A 23,556-nucleotide genomic window follows, 5' to 3' on the forward strand; every position below is an offset into this window, starting at 1 on the left:
TAAAATCTGGCTGTACAGGTAACAGTTCAGTGTGGTGAAAGTTTCAAGACAGCATTCTGAGCCTTTCAAATAAGAAAGGGCTTTACTTTTTTCACAGTGTAAATCTATAGAACCTTGACTCATGGCAGACTGAAAACATGCTACACTGAGGGGGGGGAAGTCTCTCTGTATCTGAAATGGTTTGATCATACAGTTTGTTGTTCTTCTAATTGCATTAACCTTAACTGTTGGTTTTTTTTTTCCAGCCAGGGTTAAAAGAAGTAGTAGAATCATGTCGAGGAAGAAACCTCTTCTTTTCCACCAGTATTGATGATGCCATTAGAGAAGCTGATCTTGTATTTATATCTGTAAGTTTAGTGGGAGAAGGTGGTTGTGTTTGTCTTTTTTTTTTTTTTTTTTTTTTTCCTAAACCCAAAGTCACATCTGTTTCCTGGAATGGTGTCATTTGCTTACAACGAATGTACAAAAACTGCCAAGAGTTAGTTCAGACAGTTATAAAATTGAGTCATTGCACAGTGAGGTTTTTGTATCTTTTTTGCTTTGGGTTTTTTCTTTTCGCTGTCAGAAATTGTCTATTGGGCTGCCTTTCTATTTACATCGCAGGAAGACTGTAGTTGGAACACTTGGTGGGTTGTAACGTGTTATTTTGCCTGTTCTGACTTTTGTTTTCCTTTTAAGTAGGTGGCATTTGATATAAAATGAGACAGTAAAAATGTCTTGCATAAGAAAGCTTCTGCTTTTTCTTCTCTCCATCCAGTGAACCTTTGCCTTTCTGGCATTTACTCAAATATCTAACGTCATGATAGGTGTCTCAAGTTGGAGATTTGATTGCCAGGAGAAAGTGTATGACTATTCAAACAAAAAGCAAAGGCTTCTTTTATCTGTGACAACTATATCTTAGTTAAATTCTTTTTCAGACCATTCTCATACAGAGGATTGCTCACACATGTGTGACCTCCTGCTTCTCTTGCCTGAGTGGAAGTGTTAAGGGAAGGGAAAATGTTATGTGTCTCTGGAAAGAATCTCATCATATTATGGCTGTGATTCTTCCTCCGGTACATGTGGTGCCATGACAAGCTTAATCTGGCCCAAAGATGGGTGGTTCCTAAAAGGAGTGGTCTTTATCACCTATGTATCTCTGCTACCTATCTTTCACTGGGTCTGGGCTTGCTGACTGGGTGGAAGACTTCTTTGTGGGCTGGAGTTTTTTTTGTGCTGATCAGTTTTTGAAGCTACTTAAAATCCCTCTACAGGTATTTCTTTAATTGTTGCTCATGGTAATAGAATTAAGCATGGGAATAACTAGAGGCTAAAATCTGGCTGTACAGGTAACAGTTCAGTGTGGTGAAAGTTTCAAGACAGCATTCTGAGCCTTTCNCAGTATTGATGATGCCATTAGAGAAGCTGATCTTGTATTTATATCTGTAAGTTTAGTGGGAGAAGGTGGTTGTGTTTGTCTTTTTTTTTTTTTTTATTTCTTATCAAATCATTATGTTGGTCTTCTTTCTGCCTTTGTTTTGTCATGTAGATTCAGTTCACAATGTCATGGCACTGTGTCACAGATTCTTGTCTTTCTGCATACTGTAGGAAGAGCGTTAAGTGAGATTTTTTTTTTTTTTCAATAGCCAGCAACACCTTTGACAAATGAACAGGTTCTAAGTCAAAATGGTAATGATGTTTAGTTTGGTTATGTGTATGGAATCTTAGAGCTGAATGTAGTGCAGCTCTGTCGTGCAGTCTACGACTGAAATCTATGGGATCATAATAATACTGATAAAGTTCCTAGAGAGGGATGCAAAATCATATGTTGGTTATTGGATTACAAAGATGACTTATTTCTAGAAACTTTTAAAAAATAGTGTATTAATGGAAGAGGGGATGGCTTTAATACTCTAGCTTTAATATTTTGAAGCTGTTGACACCACTGGAAAGAAGATCCAGTCAAATATGAACAGTGTGACCTTGCGTAATTTAGAATGTTGTTACTAATGCAGAATCCAAAAGAACTGTTTGCTATTTGTCTTGATAGGCCACAGTTGAGGGCTTTTCTATTACTGAAGTTCTTTTTTCTTGAGAGCTCCTCTTTGTTAGGGCACTGTAGTATGGAGCTCTCTTTCTGATAGTATTTTTCTCCATTCATTAAATCTAAAATGATTGCTGCGTGGCTGGATGACCGCCACTATTACTGCCCATATATTGCCACCTGTTCTTGGTTCAAAACATGCTGTTGTGTTATACATGTTGTTGCCATTTCTTTTTTCAGTTTGTAATGAAAAGGACCCTCTGTCTTGATCTAAAGGACGTGTTTTCCCTCATGTTGCCTTTTCTTTGTACTTCAGTGTAGTGATTTTCATCAGCTCTACACTTAGATTTCACTGCAAAGTGAGTTTAAACTATAGCTAGCTGCAAGGTTCTTTTGTGAACCTTTGCACTCTTAGTGTGGGATAGGTAACAGAAGGTGGCTGTCCATAATCATGAAGAAATTACTGGTGTTTCCAGAATAAGGACTATGTTTCACCAAAGCCTGTAGAGCTGCTATGAATTGTGCTTGTTTAAATCCTGTTTGAATAGAGGCCAGCGAGCTTTCTGTAGAAAACAAAATGAGTAATTGCTGTTCATCTGATATGGTAACCAGAATAATTTTGGGGTAGAAGAATTTTCCTTCCTCTGGGAAGGAAAATGTCTGTCAGTCTTGGCAATTTCACCTTGCCCTTAACACAAGAGTTACTGACCTGCAACATTTCTACACCTTTCATGTATCTGTAATTAGGTTAATACTCCAACAAAGACCTATGGAATGGGAAAAGGCCGAGCAGCTGATCTGAAATACATTGAAGCTTGCGCTAGAAGAATTGTACAGAATTCAAATGGCTATAAAATTGTCACTGAGAAAAGCACAGTTCCAGTACGTGCTGCAGAGAGCATTCGTCGAATATTTGATGCTAATACAAAGCCTAACTTGGATTTGCAGGTAAGCATAAACTTTGAGTTGTGAATTTAAAGGCTCGTTGTTGCTTTTGTCTTTTATTTTGATTTTTGTTTTTTTCTGTGCCTGTAGGTGCTGTCCAACCCAGAGTTCCTTGCAGAAGGAACAGCCATCAAGGACCTGAAGAACCCAGACAGAGTGCTTATCGGTGGAGATGACTCTCCAGAGGGACAGAAAGCTGTCCGTGCTCTTTGTGCTGTTTATGAGCACTGGGTGCCCAAAGAAAAAATCCTCACAACCAATACGTGGTCATCAGAACTTTCTAAACTGGTTGGTGTTACTCACTGCTGTTTTCTGCAAAGAGCAAAGGGTAGAAGTGAGACAAAGCTCAGAAGCAGAATTTCAGTGATACTGAGTGATGCAGCTAGAAAATACAGATGAGGCTGGGAGGACCCAATATGCATGTCAAAGGATATTAATCTCTTCCAGTTATCTCAGCTGAGCTAATAGATGATAACAACTTTCCATGAAGTCATTTTCTCACTCTTATTGCTGTGTTACTTATTACGAAGAATAAACCTCCAGTGCTGCAGAAACTGATTGCCTCATAAAATGCTTCAAACTCTGCAAATTAAGGATTACAATGTTTCGCTTAGATCCCATTAACTGGCATCTATGTATTAAACTAGTTATGTTACCATTTTGTATGTCAACAGAGTTACATAGATACTGAAGTAATCCTTTCAGTAGCAACTCCCTTTGGTCTGTGAACATCATCATTTCTGGAAAAATAAAGTTCTTTACTATGCTTTTTGTTTACAGGCAGCTAATGCTTTCCTTGCCCAAAGAATCAGCAGCATTAACTCAATCAGTGCTCTGTGTGAAGCTACAGGAGCAGATGTTGAAGAAGTAGCAAGAGCTATTGGAACAGACCAAAGAATTGGAAATAAGTTTCTCAAAGCCAGTGTTGGTAAATGAAAAATTCCTAATTTTTTTCTTTTTTTTTTCTTTTTTTCCCCCCTTGGGCTTCTGTTTAACAGTGCAATAGGCTTACTAGTAGTGTTTTGAAGTAAGTAATCTAAAACTCTAAAATCTTCTACAGCATTAGAAATGCTTAATTCATGAAAATATTGCTGTAGATTACTAGTATAAATCTCTTTTTCTGGTTAAATGTCTGGGACTGAGGTTGCTCTAGACCCTGGCAATCTGAAACTGGAGAGTGCATGGTTTATCCTGCCTGTGACACTAGAAAGAAAAGCTGCAACTTTATTTTTCTGAAGCATCGTGGGTGATAGAGCACTCCAAGATGTCTTCCCAATTTTAACTGCTGCAATTTTGTTTGGCAGTTGCTGCCAGTGGCCTGAGAGAGGATGATACCTCTAGGTTGGAATGTGTGATGGCAGCTTCTAATTTGTAGGATGAATTCATAGAATCGTTAAGGTTGGAAAAGACCTCCAAGATAGAGTCCAACCTTTGACTGTTCACCACCTTGTCAACTAGACCATGGCACTAAGTGCCACATCCAGTCATTTCTTGATTAGATTTACTAGAGAGTAAAACATCATAAAGTGGTGACAGTACATCAAACTTTGAAACTTCAGAACAAGACTAAAGCCTTATCTGTATGACTTCAAGGTAGAAAGTGTGACTTTAAAATAACCTTATTAATTATAACCTATCCTAGAGCCTATGTAAGAGTGAAAATTAGAGAGCAAATACATTACCAAAATTATTCTTAGATCATTATAATTCCTTCTTGCAACCGGACATGCCTGTCTCCTATTGGCCTTTTCAGCCACCAACACACTTGCAACAAACGTGGGTAGAGCCCTTCCCAAATCTTCGTTCACGAAGCCCAGCCATGATGATAATTCCTTCCATAATGTGTTGTTTCTGGGATTCTGCTTGCTGAGCAAAGTTCTAGGTTCAAGGATCCCTCTAATTGTCTCAGTTGCCCCTTGGTCAGCTGTGGTGATCTTTGGTTCTTGGCAGTGATTAGATATCCATTTGGGGATGTGGGAGGAAAGACCTTAATGTTAACACACTTGTTCTGAGAAATATTAATCTAAATCTTGAGGTGGGGGGAGAGCAAGCCCAGGAGCTTGTCCACCCACTTATAATAAGATAGCCCATAGCTGCTTTTTTTCATACCAATCCCCAAGTCTAGGTTAAAACTTTCATCAACTTCACTGGAACCTGAAGCAGATTTTAAGGCTTCTGTAGCTCACAAAATAAGTAGGTCCAAGAGTTAGATTTTGAGAGATTATTAAGGTTTTTCATTTACTAGCAGTGAAATACTAGGAAAAATTATAATGCTAACTGTGCCAATGATTACCAAAAACTACTTGATTCCAAAAATTGGCTTAGATCAGTACCATAGTCACCTGTAAAATAACCATTTGCTCTTTCAGGGTTTGGAGGTAGCTGTTTTCAGAAGGATGTCTTGAATTTAGTGTACCTCTGTGAGGCACTGAACTTACCTGAGGTAGCTCGCTACTGGCAACAGGTACAAATTCTTCACCATTTTTTTTTTTTGAGAGGGTGATGTTTCTTCAGCGCTCAGCTTATAAGCATTGTCCACATATATATAATCTGTGTTTCGGCTCTAAGGAGCACGTACCTTAATGTTGATCACCTTAATATTTTAGTGGCATTTGATACTTGTGGGTTCTTAGGCTTTCTGGGGGTGAGTTAAGTTGTCTGGATCAAATGATTTGGGAAGTTGTCTAAAAGCAGCAATAGAAAATGTGAAGCATATGGTTCCTGTCCTCCTCTTGCAGTTGGGTATCTCTGTCCACTTTGAATTCAGAACTTGTGATCTTTTCCTCAGGGTCTACTTTTATGGTTCTGAAAGAACTGAGTAGAACTTACTAATTTTTTTTTTAATAAACACGGTTGCTGTTGTTCCCCAGTATAATGTTAGGAATGGTTGGGAAGATGTAGATGCTCTCAGGCCTAGCTCCAATGCAACAATACTGTGATACTCAGTCTGTACTAGCAAGTGTTTCCCTATTAACACTTCACCTTTCTTCCCAGTCCTGAATGAAAAGCAGCTTTGAGATGTGTGGTATGGTCAAAAAACCACCTATGTTTTTTTTGTCCTGATTTATCTGTGGTGGTCAAGTATAAGGCTCCCTAGTGGATGCCCTCAGAACACTAAGCACACAATTTGCCTACCTTATTAGCAACTTTACTTTCTTTAATCTTCATTCTAGGTAGCTTTTTTTCCCCTCACTCTTCTCCATCCCAGTCTGCTGTCAAATAAACAACCTGCCCATAATCATGACTTCATCACTGGTCAGTTGTGCTCCATCTCTACTGAAGTACAGTATTTCTTATATCATTATCTAGGTCATCGCAGCCCCATGGTACTGTTCATGGGATTACTTAGGCTTTTTTGCCTTGGCAAGATTCTATTCCCCCAAAGATCCCTAATAATCCCTTCAAATGTCTGAAGCTTGGCTGGATCTCCCTCATAATTCCCTCATAACTACCTGTAAAACACAACCATGTCTGAGTGGTCTTTGTGACTTCTGTCAGCTTCTTTCATTACCTGTGATGTCCAGTGGCTCTCTGTGTTCTGTTCAGGTAGTTTAACTTCCAGCCAGGGGCTAGTCAGCAATAACTTACATTAATTGCTTGGGACAAGGAAGACATGGGTTTTATGCCATCTGCCTTCAAAGGTTTGGATTGACATCTTCCTTAAAAACATCCTTCATTACAATAGCCTAGTCCATGGTGGAGAGGCTTGTGATTCCATCAGTACAGAGACCTTGTGCAAGCATCCCGGAGAGGCTTGGTTCAGTATAGGACTTGGATGCATTGCCACAGTAGGAAAGAAGACAAGCCATAGGTTCTCATGTTTGCTTCAAGAACTACTGCTTTTACTAAGTGTAAGATGTAAGCAGACAACAGACAATCCCTGGAACAGTGGGAGCTGCAGGAACCAGCATGTTACCTCACTGATAATCTGATGTATAGGGGAAAATTAATACTGTATTGAAAGAAAAACAAAATTAGTTTGGCTCTGTCCTCTGAGATCATAAGGGTCCTTCTCAAAATGCAGCCTACTTGGTATCTTGGCAACGCAAACGCATAGAAACACAGAGTTTGCTCTGTCTGGAGGGTTTTTTTTATTTAACAAAAGCCTAAAAGGTTGCGTTGTTACTGTAAAAAAACTAGTTAAAGTACTTTTAGTGCTTTTATGCTCTCTTACTCTCTTTTAAGAGCAGTGTTTCTCTATAGCTTACTCAGCTGTGGATAAATCAGATCATAAGAACAGGTGCTGCAGAGTTAGGGTAAGGTAAAATGCTATGCTCGTGTAGTGCAACCCCCTGCCTGCAACTTCTGCTTCCCCAGAGCACTGTCATCTCACAGAGAGGTCTGTGTGCCCCAGCCCACACTGGGGGCTCAAGGCATGTAATGCACACATGTGCACCCATATAAGCAACTGTGTGAGCCCCTTCTTTGTGGCCTGAGTGCTGCACTCTCAGCAGCCCATGCGCATAGGACAGCTCAGACCAGATGCAAATTCTGCAGGATATGCTGATCAGAACAGTCCCAGAATCCTAAGTTTTATTCTCTCTTGACTTTAGACAGGGCAGGAGTCTCTAATACCAAAATCTTCATTCCTTGAAAACTTAACCTACAGAAAGAAATATATTCCTCTTGCCCTATCAGCTGTACCTTCATTGCCTGACACTGCCCTGTTGAATTGCAAAAATCTCACTGCTTTTATTTCTTTTCCTCAAATGAATCTAGTTCACCAATATCCTTCTCCTGTATAGTTTGTTATATATTTGTTTTGTAGGCTGCTGCTGTTAATTCTTGATTTGGGTTAATTTCAAAAACCCAGAAGGATGTGTGTAGGCCCTTGCAGTCCACTTTGAATATTGACTAGGTGGGGGAACCTACCTTTCCTATTTGAACAGTGACCCCAGTGCCTTCTGTGTGTAAGGGCTGGAGATCAAAGTATTGAAGCAGGCTGGAGGAAAGCACAGGAACAGCTGGTGATTGAACCCACTTTTATTTAATAACAAAATAACAAAAGTGAGGCATTTAAAAATGTGGTTGAATTACACTAGTTTTGTGTATTGTTATCTGTTAGTGTGCATTAAAAAGGCCAAAAATGTTCTCACAGTTGTTACACATGGCGTGTAAAGAAGTGTGGGTCTGGCAATGGGATGTCCATGTGACATCAGATACTCTAACAATGAAATTGTATTCTAGGCAGAAACATGGAAAGCAATAAGTTATAGTTTCCTTAAAAACAATCTGAAAAAAACCTAGCCTTTAAACTAGATAATGAATGATAGGATGTGTGTATGTGTATCTGTAGTCACTGATTAAAATAGGATTTATCTCATAATTAGATAAATTAATTAAATTTATCTTTGGATTACTTATGATACTGAGTAAAAATATGTAGCTTTCTCTTTTAAACCTCTGTTAAACTTGTGTGGGTACCTTGGCTTTATTGTTAATAGAATCTGTTTATAGTTAAAATGTCTCCCTTCTGTACCATCATGCCTTATATCATTTCAGGTCATAGACATGAATGATTATCAGAGGAGAAGATTTGCTTCCCGCATTATTGACAGCTTGTTCAATACTGTCACTGACAAGAAGATTGCTATTTTAGGGTTTGCGTTCAAAAAGGATACTGGGGACACAAGGTAAGAAAGCGAGCACAGTTCACTAACATGGATTCCCTACAGTTGTCACCAGCCATGCAGCTAAACCCCCCAATTGAATTGCATTAATAAAAATAGATCAGATATGGGACCCTTCATTGCTTGTGACTGAATTGCTTTGTAAAAAGGGTTGGTCTTACGTGGGTGAGACAATTGATTCTTGACCTCTACAACATACTTGACTCATTCAGAAGATCAAGCAGATAACTCTAGTTCTTGCTAACTTGCATACGCAAAGATAAATTTTGAGAGTCCTTTCGTTCTCCACAGAAATGAATGTAAACATTTTTGCAGCTGGTTCTAAATTGCTGTGTAAAGCCAAAGTTTTGGTTTTGTTTCCTGAGGGTGTTTATTTCTGTTTTCTTGTGGAGCTCAAACTTGATACAACTCTTCAACTGCAGTTTGTGGGGAATGCTTATAAGCTCTGTGCCTTCTTAATTATGGTCATTAGGAGTCCTGGGACTTACTATCTCTCTTGCATGACTCAGCAAGAGAGATACAGACTTGGTTTTCATATTACTCTCCTTGGTGTCCCTCAAGATTTCAGATTGTTGCTGGCGTGGTTGCTACTAAGATATTGAATGTAAAACTGTTATAAAAGCTTTGTCATTGCATATAATGATAGCTGAAGACTTTCATTACTTAGAACATGCCACTTGGTTCTTTAATTGATTCTCTTCCCTAGAGAGTCATCCAGTATCTACATTAGCAAGTATTTAATGGATGAAGGGGCAAAGCTCCATATATATGATCCTAAAGTACCTAAAGAACAAATCATTTTGGATCTCTCGCATCCCGGTGTCTCAGAAGATAACCAAGGTAAGAATGCTCATGTGAAGCTTACTCCCCACTTCCAACCCTATTCTCAATATACACGGGATCTGTTTAAATATTACACATTCATTTTCAGCACGACATTTGTGCTGTTGGTTACACTTATTAGAAGGTTGTCATAGCTCAGAGGATTACTCTAACTCTTCTCCCTTTCCCCGTAGCTTTTATAGATAAATGCTAATTCTGGACTATTGTATATTTTTCTTTAGATAATATTAATTTGAATAGATGCCAAGAGTTTTCCCTCTGCATAATTAAAAAAAGGAGAGACTAGTGCCATTCTGACAGCTCCATTTTGTCTTGAGTTCTATCTTGCATTAGTTCCTTCTTGCGTATCTAAAATGGAAATAAAGTAGTTCTGGAATTCATGGTTGAGCATTCTCTCTTCCTTCATATCACTTCCAAATTCATTCCAACTTCCAAATTCCTTAAATTCAAGAAAATGTTAAAGTAATCATCTGTGATTAAAAATTTCTTGGGGAGAAGCAGGGAGTATTTGGGACCTCTGTTTGCTTATTAGGAAGGGGGGAAAATGGAGTTGTTAGAGGGGGAGAATAGATCAGCCTTGTAAAGGTGAAGAGAATGGGGGAAAATGAGCTGTGATGAAGAAGAGTGAAGGGTGGACATTGTAATGCCCTTGAATTTAGAGGGAAAGGGCAGGCTGGCCTCTAGGCATCTACTCAGGCAGTCAGAGAATGAAGGCAGCCCCCGGGAGCCATGTGTATCTTCTCTAGTGTGGACTGAGTGTTAAATAGAAACTGTGATGTGCTGCTATTGTACAGACAGTGACCTTTGTGAGAGCTGGCATTTGAACATGCCATAGTACCTTCTAATTCTAGAGATGTGCTTGACTGTTTACATCCAATTTGAATGCTGGACTTGAAACATTTAAGTGCTCTGACACTATTCTGATGCCAGATACAAGCTGCTTTCATTTAAATAAGTAAAATCCAAGTGACAAATGTCTTGCTAGAAAATGTCTCTAAGCGAGTGACTGCTTGTTTGTGCAGGGCAAGGAAGGAGACTCCTTTGCCAGGAGTATGCCAGATTGATGCTAAAGGTGTGTGCAGAATAAGACTTTATTTTCCTTCTGTTACAGTGTCTCGGTTGGTCACTATCAGTCAAGATCCCTACGAAGCCTGTGATGGAGCTCATGCCCTTGTAATTTGCACTGAATGGGACATGTTTAAGGTGAATGTTATCTTTATTTTAAACTAAAGGAAAAGATAGGAATGTACTGTTATTTATTTTATTTGCTTTAATTACCCTTTACAGGAGTTGGATTATGAACGTATTCATAAGAAAATGCTAAAGCCTGCATTTATCTTTGATGGTAGGAGAGTTCTAGATGATCTCCACAATGAGCTACAAGTCATTGGCTTCCAGGTAATCAGCTGGCTGATGCTGCTTATGTTTCTTTCCTTTTGTTCTCTTCCCTCTTCAATGACTGAGTAGCAAGGGAAAAAAAACCTTTTCAGGTAAGGATTTAGATGTAAACCTGTCTATTCCTAAGTCTCTTCACTACTGCTCTCTTCCTCCATTATCTTAATAGAGCATCAGTCAATGAAATTATTAAAATTCAAGCTACTTCAGAGTATGCCATCAACATTTAGCAGTATAAGCCTTAGAATCATAGAATCATTTTCCCCTACCTAGAAACTTATTTTAATACCACTACCATCAAAAAAAAAAAAAGACAGGGTATACAAAGATGTATCTGAAGATAAGTCAGTGCTTGAGTGTTACACTGGAGGTTAGAAAAGTTGACTGATTAGTCCTTTGTGATCGATTAAGATCAACCAGAAGATCAGAACAGTGGTGTTTGTTTACACCAAAGAGAGAACCCAGAAGCAAATGCTTAACTTTTTATCTGAGCATTTTGCTAAAATAATAGCAAATTCTACATCAAATTATAACCCATGTCCTATTTCTCCTAGGAACTTCTCTTCTGAAGTCTTTCATGGCTTAAAGGCTTTCCAGATCACAGACTGTACCTTTGCATTTCTTTTATGAAATTCTAGTTGAATTTTTAACCAATTTGTGAGTTTGCCATCCAGAATCCTGTTGGTCACCCAGGTTTATTATCCAGATTTTTCATCCAGAATATCATTACAAAGACATTTGACAATTGACCTATATTCTCTGCATAAACTAATAAAATGGATTTTGTCTATAATGGACAATATTTAAGTTTTTAACTAGTCTTTAACTTCCCTTGTTAAAAGCTGTTGGATTAGACAGCCTGATGCTAATAGTAATTCCATTGTATACTATCCAAACTGATGAATTTGAGTTGCTTTAAACTTTTTCTTAAACTGGCATTTAAATAACTTATAGCACACCTGCCACTTCAATTATAACCCGTTTCCACAGCGGAAGCTTAATTCAGGATATATGAATGTGAAGCTCTGTGATTCTAGGCAAAGAAATTTCTCCTCAGGTCTCAAGCAGGGAAAGCCTTGACTGAAGGGCTTGAAGCACTTTTGGCATAGACATAGACTTTTGGCATTTGACCAATAGTAAAATTGCCAAATCCCTGAATAATCTGATAGAAGCATCTCAGCCGGACCCAATAAGAACAAAATCTACAAGCCAGATGCATGTTTCAGGTGTTTCATTCCCTGTACTCCTGAATACTGTGATTATTCGTATAATGGCTACAGGATTTCTCTCTTGATATTTTTTCCCTGTTTAAGCTACAGTTATTGACACTGTTTGTGAACCAGCTTGTATAAATTGATCTAACCAGGCAGTTCAAGCTGTTAATGGACAGTTATAGTACATACAGCTCACTTGACTCTTTAAACAACTCTCTTCAGAGTTAACTCAGCTATCTGTCTAGAATATACTAATCAAAATTTTGTTAAAATAGTTTAAGTATTTTGTCTTTTGGTGCTTTGCATCTGACCTGCATTATTTAAGAGGAGAGCTACAGCTCTGCTTATTTACTGAGTGTCTGAACTGTCTTACTGGTTGGTGTTTTGTTTTCTACAAGCTCCGTCCTTAGTGATTTACATTAGTGTGACCTAGAAATTAGAGGAACTTGCCTTGCTTTTTGAATTTTGCAGTACCTGGTTTGTGTGTGTGTTGGCTTTGTTACATGCTTTCTCTTGGATAGTGTTGGCTGCCTTTAGCCTTTCAGAGTTGCGTTGCTTCCAAAAAGCAACCTGCAATAAGGAGGGAAAAAGATTTTTCAGTGCTAATGTAGTATAAATTTTTAGGAAAAGGAGTCCAAACCTACATTTTATGAATATCAAGAAATATTTTATGGTATTTGGTAGTCCTATGGAAGCTGAGGCAGGTGAATATTCAAATTAGCAAGATGTGGCTTTAGGTAGGTAAAGCAGGCACCTGTGAAAGGCTGGTTGTTTGCTGGTTTTTTTAAACAAACTCTTTGCAACTCCAATGACAGAAACTGTCCCTGGGCACACTGTGCTTTGTGGCTTGTGTTATTCTGGTGTTCATGAAATGCAGTCATGATCCTGAATTTAACTTGTAGGTTCCTCATAGGCTGGTGTGATTATGTTAGCTTGCCACACTCACTTGTTATATGTGTTTTCTGTTTCAGATTGAAACAATTGGGAAGAAGGTGTCAGCCAAAAGAATTCCTTTTGCTTCTTCGTGTGAAATTCCTAAGTTCAGCCTGCAGGACCCACCTGTCAAAAAGCCTAGAGTATAATGTTTAATAGGTACTGAAGGAATTCTGTGGATTTTCTTAGTGAAAATAACTGTAAGCCTATGCTTTTTTGTAAGGAATTATATTTTTCATAAACTAAACCAGTTTTAGAAATGGTACCTGATACATGTGAAATCAGTCTCTTTTCAAATCTATTTTTATAGAAATTTTTTTTTGTTACTGAAGATGGTACAGACCTGTTTTTAATAATGAATCATCTTTTAAGTGGAAAAGTTACTTTCAAACTGCAGATTTCTGCTTCCAGAAATGTTCCTAAACAGCACTTTAAATGTTTCAAGTGATACAAAAGCAAAAGAAATAGAATATCCTTTTATCTTAGTCCAGTTATGGACAATGATCAGGAACTCTGGTCTTACCAGTTTTTCATTTTCTTTTGGGGTGACTCTTTTCCCAGTTAAATGCTTGCTCGAACTGGCATTGAAATCAAAAGATCAGTTCTTAGTAAACCGGCAGGCTTTAGGTCCAGCCCTAAAATAGAACTGACTGCAACAATAACACCCCATTCCTGGCTGGGATCAGTTGGCAGTGATACAGTCTGAACTGCATCTGTTGGAAGCTGGATAGTTCTGCATGCATCAGTCATGTCATTAATGCAGGTGTGGACCAGCAGCTATGAACTGATCCACTGGTAGATCTTCAGTTTTGATTCTTTGGTTGTCTTGCCTACATTCCATGTGCAGCCACACAAATTATTGATTTAATCAGATTCCTGGGGCAGGTATTTCCTAAGTTACAGCAATGCAACATATCTTCAGCAGAGGAGCATTCTGCTTGTTTGAACATTGAACTTAAGCAGAATTACCTTAATTTGGTGTCAGCCCAAGTAGAAAGCAAATTCTGGCTTTGATTGTTACCTGATGGTTATTTTTTTTCCTTCATTCTGCTTACATACTTCATCTGAAAGCAGCTTTTTTAATGAGTCTGCAAAAAATTAATCTCTGCTGTGAAGAAATTATTAAAAATAAATTCAGCCCCAAAAGTTAGTCAGCTTGCTACCTCATTTAATTAGCAGGAATGAATAATTCCTATGTTATCTTGATATTTTTGCCTTTACTGTTACTTTATTTCTACCTGTTTTTATTATTCTCAATTGGCCAGTGCTATTAAAATCCTTGAGATGACAGTGTTTGTGTTTGGCTTATTGCATGGGGTTGTGAAACGGAGGGGAGGATAGAGAAGGATGACTATGAACAGCTTTCAGTCTAGAAGGTGCAGATGTCTTAGTTGAATAATATAGTGTTGGGATACTAGAGAATTATCCTGCAACTAGTCACATAATACCTTCTGAATTTATGCAACTGTTGTGCCTTCAAGAATGCTGTGTTAATAGTTAAACAGAGGGTAAGATCAGGGTCTTGATAATGAGGGCTATCACCATAACTTTACCCACAGAAATGTAGGTACAGTCAAAGCTTTTGAACAGATACTTGAAGATTTAAGGAACTTGTATAACAATACAAGACACTGGTACCTGACTGAAATAGCTGTATCCTTGAACCAGATGCTTTCAGATTCTGCACATTGGTGGCTTTCACATAGAGGCTTACTCTGCAGCAGTCACCTGGCACTTAGGACAAATATGCCTCAGGCTTTTTGTCCTGCTGTAAAATTCTTCTCAGAGGAGCACATCAGAAGCCACTCAAGGGGAATGGGATTTATGGGGGCTCAAAACCAAACTGTCATCTTCCATCATGCTATCTCCCTCATTGATTAGTGCTGCTTTCATGCCACACCCACAGAGCAAGGACAACCCTGGGATGATAGAACTGTGGTACTTCCAACTGGTAGATCATCCTGTGATTGCAGATGGGCATCCTCTTGGCTACCTCTGCCCCCATGGCACCTGGAGGGGCAGGCTGGTCACCTCTCCTTGGGGATTACGAAGAGGGTACTGACAAGCTGTGCTCAAAGGCTTTCTTGTCCTTCACTAAGTTCAGGTTAGCACAGCAGTACTGCAGGGATTATCTTAACCAGGAGGGTGAATAGAGGCATCAGAAAATCAGGATGTTTTTCAGAAATTTGCACACAGCTGTAGTAGTAGTGCCTCTGTATGTCCTCATCAGTTTGTTAGTCTTGTGTGAAGTGTTGCTCCTGTTAGGAATGTGTAAGTATTCATAAGCTTCCAGTGGTTTTTCACATGCCCTCCCAAGGAGACAGAGGAACTAGGTGCTATACCCCTATTCCTACCCTGTAGGACTTGCTTTTACTGTATCGAGCTTAACATTTCTACTGTAAGTTGAACATCTACAGTAAGTTGCCTCCTGCAGACTTAATCAAAGCCTGAATAGTGACTTTTGGCTTAGTCATAAAGATGTTAGAAAACAGTCAAGTTCATTACAGTGGGATCACTCTAACTCCCCTCTCTTGGGAAAGTGGGGAGGAGCACATCCTTTCTGAAGAGCAACAAGGGGTAAAACTGGTACTGGCATTTCCCTTGCTTTCTTAGAGTCAACTTAGTTTCTTGGTGGCTGCATGCTTTTAGCAGGACACTGGGATTGTGGGAACATTCCTTCAGGATACAGCAAAACTTACTTTGCATATATGCAAATTAACCTTACCGCAGGCCAAAAGGAAGAGCTCCAGAAGCTTGTGCAGCACTGTGAATCATAAGCCATTGTCTTCAGAGTACAGTTGCCAGGGAAATAAGAACTGTATTCCTACTTTGAAGGCTTGAGTACTGCATGTAAGAAATGGGGTTTACTGCTGTTGAGTCTTTGTGTATGGGATTTTATAGCACGTAATTCTGGATAAGACTTGTGTAATGTGAGCAACGGACTCCTGTGCTCTGAATTCTTTTTATGAGGTTCTTAATAAAAATAACACTGTTTTTCACTGCAAAAATGTGAATACAACAGCTGAAGCAAATCCAGACTTAATACAAGTCTAGGAATAGCATGATACAGACTGCATAAATTAGGTCTTACTCAAGATGTACATAGACGAATTGTAAATGACAGGCAAGATGTACTGTTTTCTTCCATGTATCTTTGTTCAAGTCTTTGTGCAGGTAAAACTAGTCTGGTGCCAAGAATACAAGAGCCAAGAGTATTGTGAGTGAATTAGAACACATATTCTTAACCAAGACTCGTTACTATAGAAGCAGTTAGGGTGAGGGTTTTGTACTGGCCAACAAGTTTACACTTCTCTCACTTGAGGTTCTTGCAGTGCTGTAATCTTACTCAACAGCTAAAGTTGGAATTTAGTTTTAAAACAATGCAGGAAAGAACAATAGTTATCTGATTTAGGAATGCTGTAGTCAGTTTTCATTACTTGCTTTTGCTGAATTGAGCTTAACATTTCTACTGTACGTTGAACATCTGCAGTAAGTTGCCTCATGCCATAGTACAGAAGCATAAATATGTGACAGCTTCTTTTTAAATGAAGGGAACACCAATATTAGTTATTCATCAAGTAGAAAAGAATTTAAAATTGCTCTTAAATCAACAAAGCTGGAGTGTTCAGTTCACCTGAAGACTTGAAGTTACTGGAAGGTGCAACGATTCTCTACACATAACAGTTATGCTTCACACAGTGTAGTAGATGGACGTAATGATGCTAAAAAAGGCTATTCCTTCTTTTAAAGTGTCTGTGTCAACTTGGCATCTTATTCCCAAAACTCATTTTGATGTTTTCCTGATTGCAAGGATGAACAATGTTTCTTAAAATATTTTGTGGCTGCTTTGTGAAACCAACTGACAGAACGTGATTGACATACAAAAAGGAAATGTCACTAAACATGAAACTTCATCAGAAACAAAACTGAGAGTCATGAAACCTGTGCTGAATTACAACAAGAAGGTTTGTGAGAGTTTGGTGCTTTAACCTATAGTTATGGAAAAACTGAATGGGCAATAGGGAAGTAAGATGGCTGTGAAAGCAGGAATTTGTAACTAGGAAAAGAACTTTAGGACTTGTCTTCAAACATTGTTAAAGAAACAAAGACCCCCTCCAGTCTATGAAGTCAAAGTGTGCTTGCTTTCCTCAGAAACTACTGCAAAACATGCAGTTAGAAAATAGTTTGTGTAGCTTCTGAAACTTGGTACCAGACAGGTGGTAGACAGTTGTGTAAGAGCATGAGATCATCTTCTGAAGCACCCAGCAGCAAGTCATAATTCTAACATGAAGTAGTATTGGTCTGTGTTTTAAGAAGCATTATTTTTCTCACTGTAAAGAAGACACAGATAAGTACTGTGCAATGTTTTCTTGTTCTGGTTCAGTAATAGTTGTATGGCTCAGAATTCCTTTTTCTATATTTCTAGTGCTGAGATGCTGAAAGAGCAGTAACTTGGCAGAAGCTACAGTCATACTCTGTTAATTCTGCTCTGTAGTCAAACCCAATATTTACAGTAGGACCTCTACTAAAGGCGGGCAGCTGTTAAATGTGTGGGTATCTTGGAGTTGATGTGGTACTCCTCCCTGTCTGCTGCAGTGGAGGGAGTATTGAATTTCCTTGCCATAGCTCTGGTACTCAAGTGTGCTTCAGCTGAAGCAAGGCATTTTTGGCTCAAAGTATACCTGGTCTTTCCACGACTAGCAGTCAGACTTTTTTTATTTTAAAATTTATTAATATTATTAAAAAAGAAAAGCAGCCTTGCCTTTCTCTCTGCCTTTACAAAGTATAGCTATTAAGACTTTTGTTTCTCTGTTGTTTCCCTCTGTTCCTCATGGTTCAGGTTTCTCTTTCCCTTACACTGTTGAATTAGTACATTCCTTCTTGGTTGGTTAAAGTTATTTGTCTTCATAATACTTTAATAACCCCTCTACTTCATTTTGTGAAGTATCATTTGTACATCACTGGCTGCAGTGGTATAATCTTATTATTGTTCATAACAAATTTCTCTAAATATTAACTTGCCAGTTAGCTGTCTTCCTTCTACCATCTGGCTGAGTTGGTGGGGGATGGAGGGTCCACTCTCCTTCATCCAGACTACAGTAGTTTAGAAAAGTACTAGAGCCAGCCATAGAATTACCTGCATGATGAAGGTTTGGGACCAGATAGCAAATTCCTGGAATGTTTCCCAGGTAACTTCATGAAGACACAGGTGAAGCCAGTTCAAAAAATGGTATCTAATGTGCATCACTGAGAATTCTTAGAGACAGTGATCAGTATTATTGCTGTAAAGAGAAGCATTCATTGCTGCAAGTATACCATAAGCCACGTTTTTATTTCTGCTTGAGGTTAGTGTGATATGTAGTGGATTCCACATTTCACCCATGATGTGGTTCACTTCTCTGCATTCAGACTTACCAGCCAGACCAAGCCTCAAGGGGCAGGTAACCAGACCCACCAAACACAAACACCAGGTTTTCAACCTTCCTTTAATGACAAGACAATAGCCACAGAATAGAAGCACAGTACAGAATAGCAGCAGTTCTGCGTACCCAATACTGAACAAGTGTCTGTGCAACTTACTGAAGTTTGTTACAGTCATGTAATCCAAACAGGGGTGGCTCTACTTATGCTCTTACACCAACTCTGATTTTCCAAATGGTTTTAATAATATGATATCTACAGTTGTCTTGCCACAAAGGACTTGTTTTCTTCAGCTTGGTATCTTGTATTTACCATGGCTCTCACACTTCAAGACATGCAAGCATCAGAAAAGCTTCAGCTATCAGAATGGTACAGCTCATTTTCTTGAGATACAGGTAAGAAATACCACCTCCTGAAGTAGTATTACCACACCTTCTCTGGTGTAGTTCAAGATAGCCCTATTCTGGTCCATTGTCATGTACAAAATCTTTCTTTAGGACTCCTATAGTTCCCAGAGCCCCTGAATGCTTGTGTTACATAATGGTAAGATACACCAAAGTATCGGCACCTTTCAAGTTTCTATCAGCATCCTCACAGGTATTAACTGCAGCAATGCTGATGGCAGTATCAGACGGATAAATCTGCCCAATCTTTTTTTCCAGCTTACATTTATTACTTCTGCCTCAGTTCCATCACTCTTTTAAAATTGCTTCTATCATGTTCTGTCTTTTTGCTGAACACTAGAAGTACTCTGTAGTTGTAGCCTTGCCAGGAGAAATAACATGTTTTGTTGAGAGAAAAGTGTTCTGGAAAGATAGTGAGTTTGTTCATATATTCACCATCTGGTCTTCTGCATTTCTGGAACTGAGTGTAATTATATGCTGAAAAAAGGATCCTTAAAACTGGCTGCTTTAAATAGGTTCACCCTCATTTTCAGATGGCTTTTGTCTTCCTTTTTTCTACTAAGTTCTTCAAAAAGAATTCACCTAAGTAAAAGGAAAAAAAGCACCAAAATTATTTGTTGGTATTTCAATAAAATAAGGGAAAACAAGACACATTCTTACTTAACATGAGTGTTCTATTCTACAGCAGGAATGTTCTTACCAGTATTTTATAGTAATTCCATTCTATGCAACAGCACTTTCAATACATATAGCAGGAATCTAAAAAAAACCCCAAACCATAACCCATAACCCTGCCACTCCTGAAATCCTGATTTTCCTCATGTCCAATTTCATGAAATAGCTTTGCTGCTTTGTGCTTTCCAACAGGCAAGTGAATTGGTTTAATTAAAAACTAATTTTATTTAATAAAGTATCAGCAAGTTATAGGGAAACCTGCTATAAGTCTCATTTGAACTGGCATTAAAACAGACTGAGAAGCACAGTGCCCCAGATGAGTCTTCTCTGCTTTCTCTTTTGGAAAAAGCAGGATGCTGTACCTACACAACAGTTTCATTAATATCAGCTGCTACTTAATACCCAGTGCTGTGTCAGAAAAAGCACTACCATAAGGGTGTCCAATTATTTCTAAGGCACTGTAGATAAATTCTGCCTAATGCAACAAAACTGCATCACAAATAACAAAGAGTCCCAATAAACCTGGAAGCATCCAAAAGGCACAACGTAAAGGAAAACTTGCAAATTGGGTACCTTTTATCCTGCCTCACACAATAAGTATAGTACAAAATACGTTTGGCAAAAAAAATTAGCTTAAGCAGCACAGCAATTGCACAAATATGGAGTGTCCTTGAGCTAAGGTGAGGTTTGTTGCACATTGCTTCACCCTTTTAATTTTATATAATAAAATGTTACATGCTGAAGAATCTAATGCCTTTCAGCAATTTACCTGCTTTATAGGAGGAACGCACTAAAGGCCCACTAGCAGTGTAATGGAATCCAAGATCATTTCCTACTTTTTCCCAGTACTTAAACTTTTCAGGAGTTATGTATTCTTCAACCTGCGTGAAAAGAATTAATTTTAATCAGGTGTTAATGCAAAGGAAATGGCTATAGCTGGCATGCAGTGAAATGAAACACAGTTATATCGCAAGTTCAAAATTTTTCACTCCAAAACTTTGAGCAGTCAAGTCACCAACTGTATTTTCTCTCTGCTTTCTACCAAAATAAGGCATTTTATTTGCTTTTCATATTTAACTGAAAAGTTTAGAATTTTCTTCACTCTGTTTTTGAATGGTCCTTTGGAGCAAGCCTTTTGTTTTGTCCAAGTTAGTAAAAAATCATGATAGTCCTAGAGATCTCTTCACTAACACTTATTTCAGTGAAACACAGGAACAAAACAGAGCGTGACACTCTGGACAGATCAGAGAAGCAGAAAATGGTAATTTCCCCAGCTGAAGTGGCACCATTAAGGGAGAGCCTATGAGACAGTGAAGGGGCACTGGCTTGAGCCATTATGCTTGAGAAATACACTGAAGCCCTTGTTTTCCAGAATCATGCCTCAGCTCCAGCTGCCTCCCTGGCTAACAGCAGAAACTAGCACTGGGAAGTCTGCAGAAGATGGAAGGAGTTAGATGCCCGAGGTAATTTTTAGTGAAGAGTCCGTAACAGATGAACACTATCAGGCCAAACAAGGAAGGAAATTTTTCCTGACATCTGCAGTTAGGGTAAGGATGACTGTGCAAGGTATAGACTAATTCTGCCTGTAAATTAAAGGCACTTTTACCTTCAGGTGACGTTTTGTTGGTTGCATGTACTGTCCTAGGGTCAAGCAATCTACATCTGCTTCCCGTAATACTGTAAAAACAAAATTGTTAGTGGCAGAAGGATCACAAGGCATTGTCAGCCATTAAAAAACACCCTCTTTCCAAGTCTGAACAAGGCTCACTCCCCAGCACCCTGTGGGGGCTACATTCTGCTCAGAGCAAAGGGAACTTGCAGCCTCCATGCACAGTAGCCACACACCTCACTGAGCTCCATGCTGCTGCAGGGCCTGAGCTAGACAGAATACCCTGGTCACTGCAATCGTGTCTCACTGCAGAGATGACATGTTCTTGTCTTTATCTTGCTGCTTTCACTGTGTCTTTATGTCAGAGCCTTCATCTGATAAGAGACGGATGGGTGCACATGCACTTGGCACTTCACTGTTTCAACAGATGTCGAAAAGATGTGGAGAGTTCTGAAGTGCCATAAATCAGGGGAAATGGCCAGTTTTACACACTTGGGATGTATTTTTTGATGCCTGCAGAATCTTATAAACTTTGTCTTTACAACTGTAGGATATACCAGAATCAATAAACAGCAAATGAGTTCAGGTAGTCTATTTACAGGGGAAAAACCTGGACACTTGATAGTCAGCTGGCCTGAACTGTTTACTGCAGCTAGAGGGCTGTTCTGAACAAAGGGATGGCTGAGGAATCAGAATTTGCATGAATATCTCCATGTATTTTTTGGCTATGTGAGTTGGTTTCCCCACGTTGAATAGGAAGAAAAGACAATGTCTTGATTACAGCACTGCACTCACTGTTAACCTGGAATCTGTTTATATTGATATGGGTCTGTAAAGAAACAGGTACAATACCAGTACATTTACATGCTCCTCACAGCCAGAGGATGGAAGGGGAACAAAACTACAGTAACCAAATGAATATGGCTGGTAACAGTTTGCTTCCATTTACATCCATGAACTTGGCTTGAAGGCAAACAGCACCAAATCTGAAATTTCATATCCCTGTGGCTCGGAAATGTGAGGCAGTAAGAATGGGAAAACCAGGAAGTGTAATTTTTTGGTCCAACTGCAACAAAACTAGACTATATAGCTGCATTCTAAATGTGTTCTGTACACAAAATAAAAGTACCAGGTAGATATTCTTTCAGGATATGGGAGAAATGCCATAGCATTTATGAACTACTTCTTCCAAGTGCATTACTTTCAGTTACCACCATGAATGGTTTTCTGTCCCCTTAAAAATACATTTACATGAAACATAAGAACATGCTACAGCTCCAGGGATGGTAACATTTTTGCATCTAAATAAACTGAAATAATTTAATCAGGTCTGCTGTTTCTAAAAAGCAAAGCACAATAAGGCAATAATGTTGCAAGCTCATTATTTAAGTATTGCAAGATAAGACCGTTAATACAGTTACACAAAAATAGTTCTAATTTCCACTGAAGTCAACACAAGCTGGATTTACCCATCAAATTGACTCTGGAAGCCATATGAAAGCAAAATATTTCAGAAATTCAGTCTTTTTTAACCAAACTTTTCTTTTTCAATGGAATTTAGAAAAAATTTCCTGCACCAGGCAAACTGATTTGCATGTAGAGGTAAATACACTTACGACTGTTTTCCAACACAATAAAATTAATATCTGTGAATTCTGGCACCTATTTCAACACCAACTTACATTTCATTGTGGAATACACTTGTTCATCTGTCTCACCCAGCCCCAGCATAATGGAGGTTTTAGAAATGATGCCAGGCTGGACCTTCTTGGCGTGCTTCAGCACACGTACGGACTGCTCAAAGTTGGCTCGGGGATCGCGGACCTTCCTTTGCACATTTCCAGCGCAAGGGGGAAAAAACCACGAAAGGGTGCACAGAAGTTAAAGATGCCAGGAAAGGGTCATTCTGCTCATTTCTATAAAGTGGCAGTGTAGAGGTTTTAGCTGAGCAGTTTGACACTGGCTGAAAGGCCCCGAAGCATCAGAAGCAACGGAATGTGCCCAGCTCAGGTTCCACAGCTGGGATGGGGGGATGGGATGTTGGGATGTGCCCAGCTCAGGTCCCACACCCGCGATGAGATGCCAGGATGTACCCAGGTCAGGTCCCACACCCGCGATGAGATGCCAGGATGTGCCCAGGTCAGGTCCCACACCCGCGGTGGGATGCCGGGATGTGCCCAGGCCAGGTCCCACACCCGCGATGGGATGTTGGGATGTGCCCAGCTCAGGTCCCACACCCGCGATGAGATGCCGGGATGTGCCCAGCTCAGGTCGCACACCCGCGGTGGGATGCCGGGATATGCCCAGGTCAGGTCGCACACCCGCGATGGGACGCCGGGATGTGCCCAGCTCAGGTCGCACACCCGCGATGGGATGCCGGGATGTGCCCAGGTCAGGTCCCACACCCGCGGTGGGATGCCGGGATGTGCCCAGGTCAGGTCCCACACCCGCGGTGGGATGCCGG

The 23,556-nt window shown here is 39.4% G+C and overlaps 2 protein-coding genes across 4 annotated transcripts in view; one reads left to right on the forward strand and one right to left on the reverse strand.

Moving 5' to 3' along the window:
- The window catches only part of UGDH (UDP-glucose 6-dehydrogenase), a 15,584-nt gene extending 1,311 nt beyond the window's left edge, over positions 1 to 14,273 (forward strand). The window contains exons 3-12 of one of the 2 annotated variants that reach the window (XM_017811319.1): positions 246 to 347; positions 2,771 to 2,971; positions 3,059 to 3,256; positions 3,749 to 3,896; positions 5,338 to 5,432; positions 8,471 to 8,601; positions 9,305 to 9,438; positions 10,553 to 10,644; positions 10,729 to 10,839; positions 13,022 to 14,273. In XM_017811319.1, coding sequence (XP_017666808.1) covers positions 246 to 347; positions 2,771 to 2,971; positions 3,059 to 3,256; positions 3,749 to 3,896; positions 5,338 to 5,432; positions 8,471 to 8,601; positions 9,305 to 9,438; positions 10,553 to 10,644; positions 10,729 to 10,839; positions 13,022 to 13,132 — 1,323 coding nt within the window. In that variant the 3' untranslated portion in view covers positions 13,133 to 14,273. Of the gene's footprint in view, positions 1 to 245; positions 348 to 1,384; positions 1,425 to 2,770; positions 2,972 to 3,058; positions 3,257 to 3,748; positions 3,897 to 5,337; positions 5,433 to 8,470; positions 8,602 to 9,304; positions 9,439 to 10,552; positions 10,645 to 10,728; positions 10,840 to 13,021 lie in introns of those variants that run through there. The other variant, XM_017811396.1, reaches the window with a different exon arrangement.
- Positions 14,274 to 18,450: 4,177 nt separating this feature from the next.
- The window catches only part of LIAS (lipoic acid synthetase), an 11,043-nt gene continuing 5,937 nt past the window's right edge, over positions 18,451 to 23,556 (reverse strand). For both annotated transcript variants that reach the window (XM_017811616.1, XM_017811533.1), the window contains 4 exons: positions 22,775 to 22,920; positions 21,090 to 21,160; positions 20,253 to 20,364; positions 18,451 to 19,390 (listed from right to left, as the gene is read on the reverse strand). In XM_017811616.1, the coding sequence (XP_017667105.1) occupies positions 19,338 to 19,390; positions 20,253 to 20,364; positions 21,090 to 21,160; positions 22,775 to 22,920 (382 nt within the window). In that variant the 3' untranslated portion in view covers positions 18,451 to 19,337. The remainder of the gene's footprint in view (positions 19,391 to 20,252; positions 20,365 to 21,089; positions 21,161 to 22,774; positions 22,921 to 23,556) is intronic.

This window comes from Lepidothrix coronata, unplaced genomic scaffold (assembly GCF_001604755.1).
Source record: "Lepidothrix coronata isolate B3197 unplaced genomic scaffold, Lepidothrix_coronata-1.0 Scaffold0, whole genome shotgun sequence".
Taxonomy (NCBI): domain Eukaryota; kingdom Metazoa; phylum Chordata; class Aves; order Passeriformes; family Pipridae; genus Lepidothrix; species Lepidothrix coronata.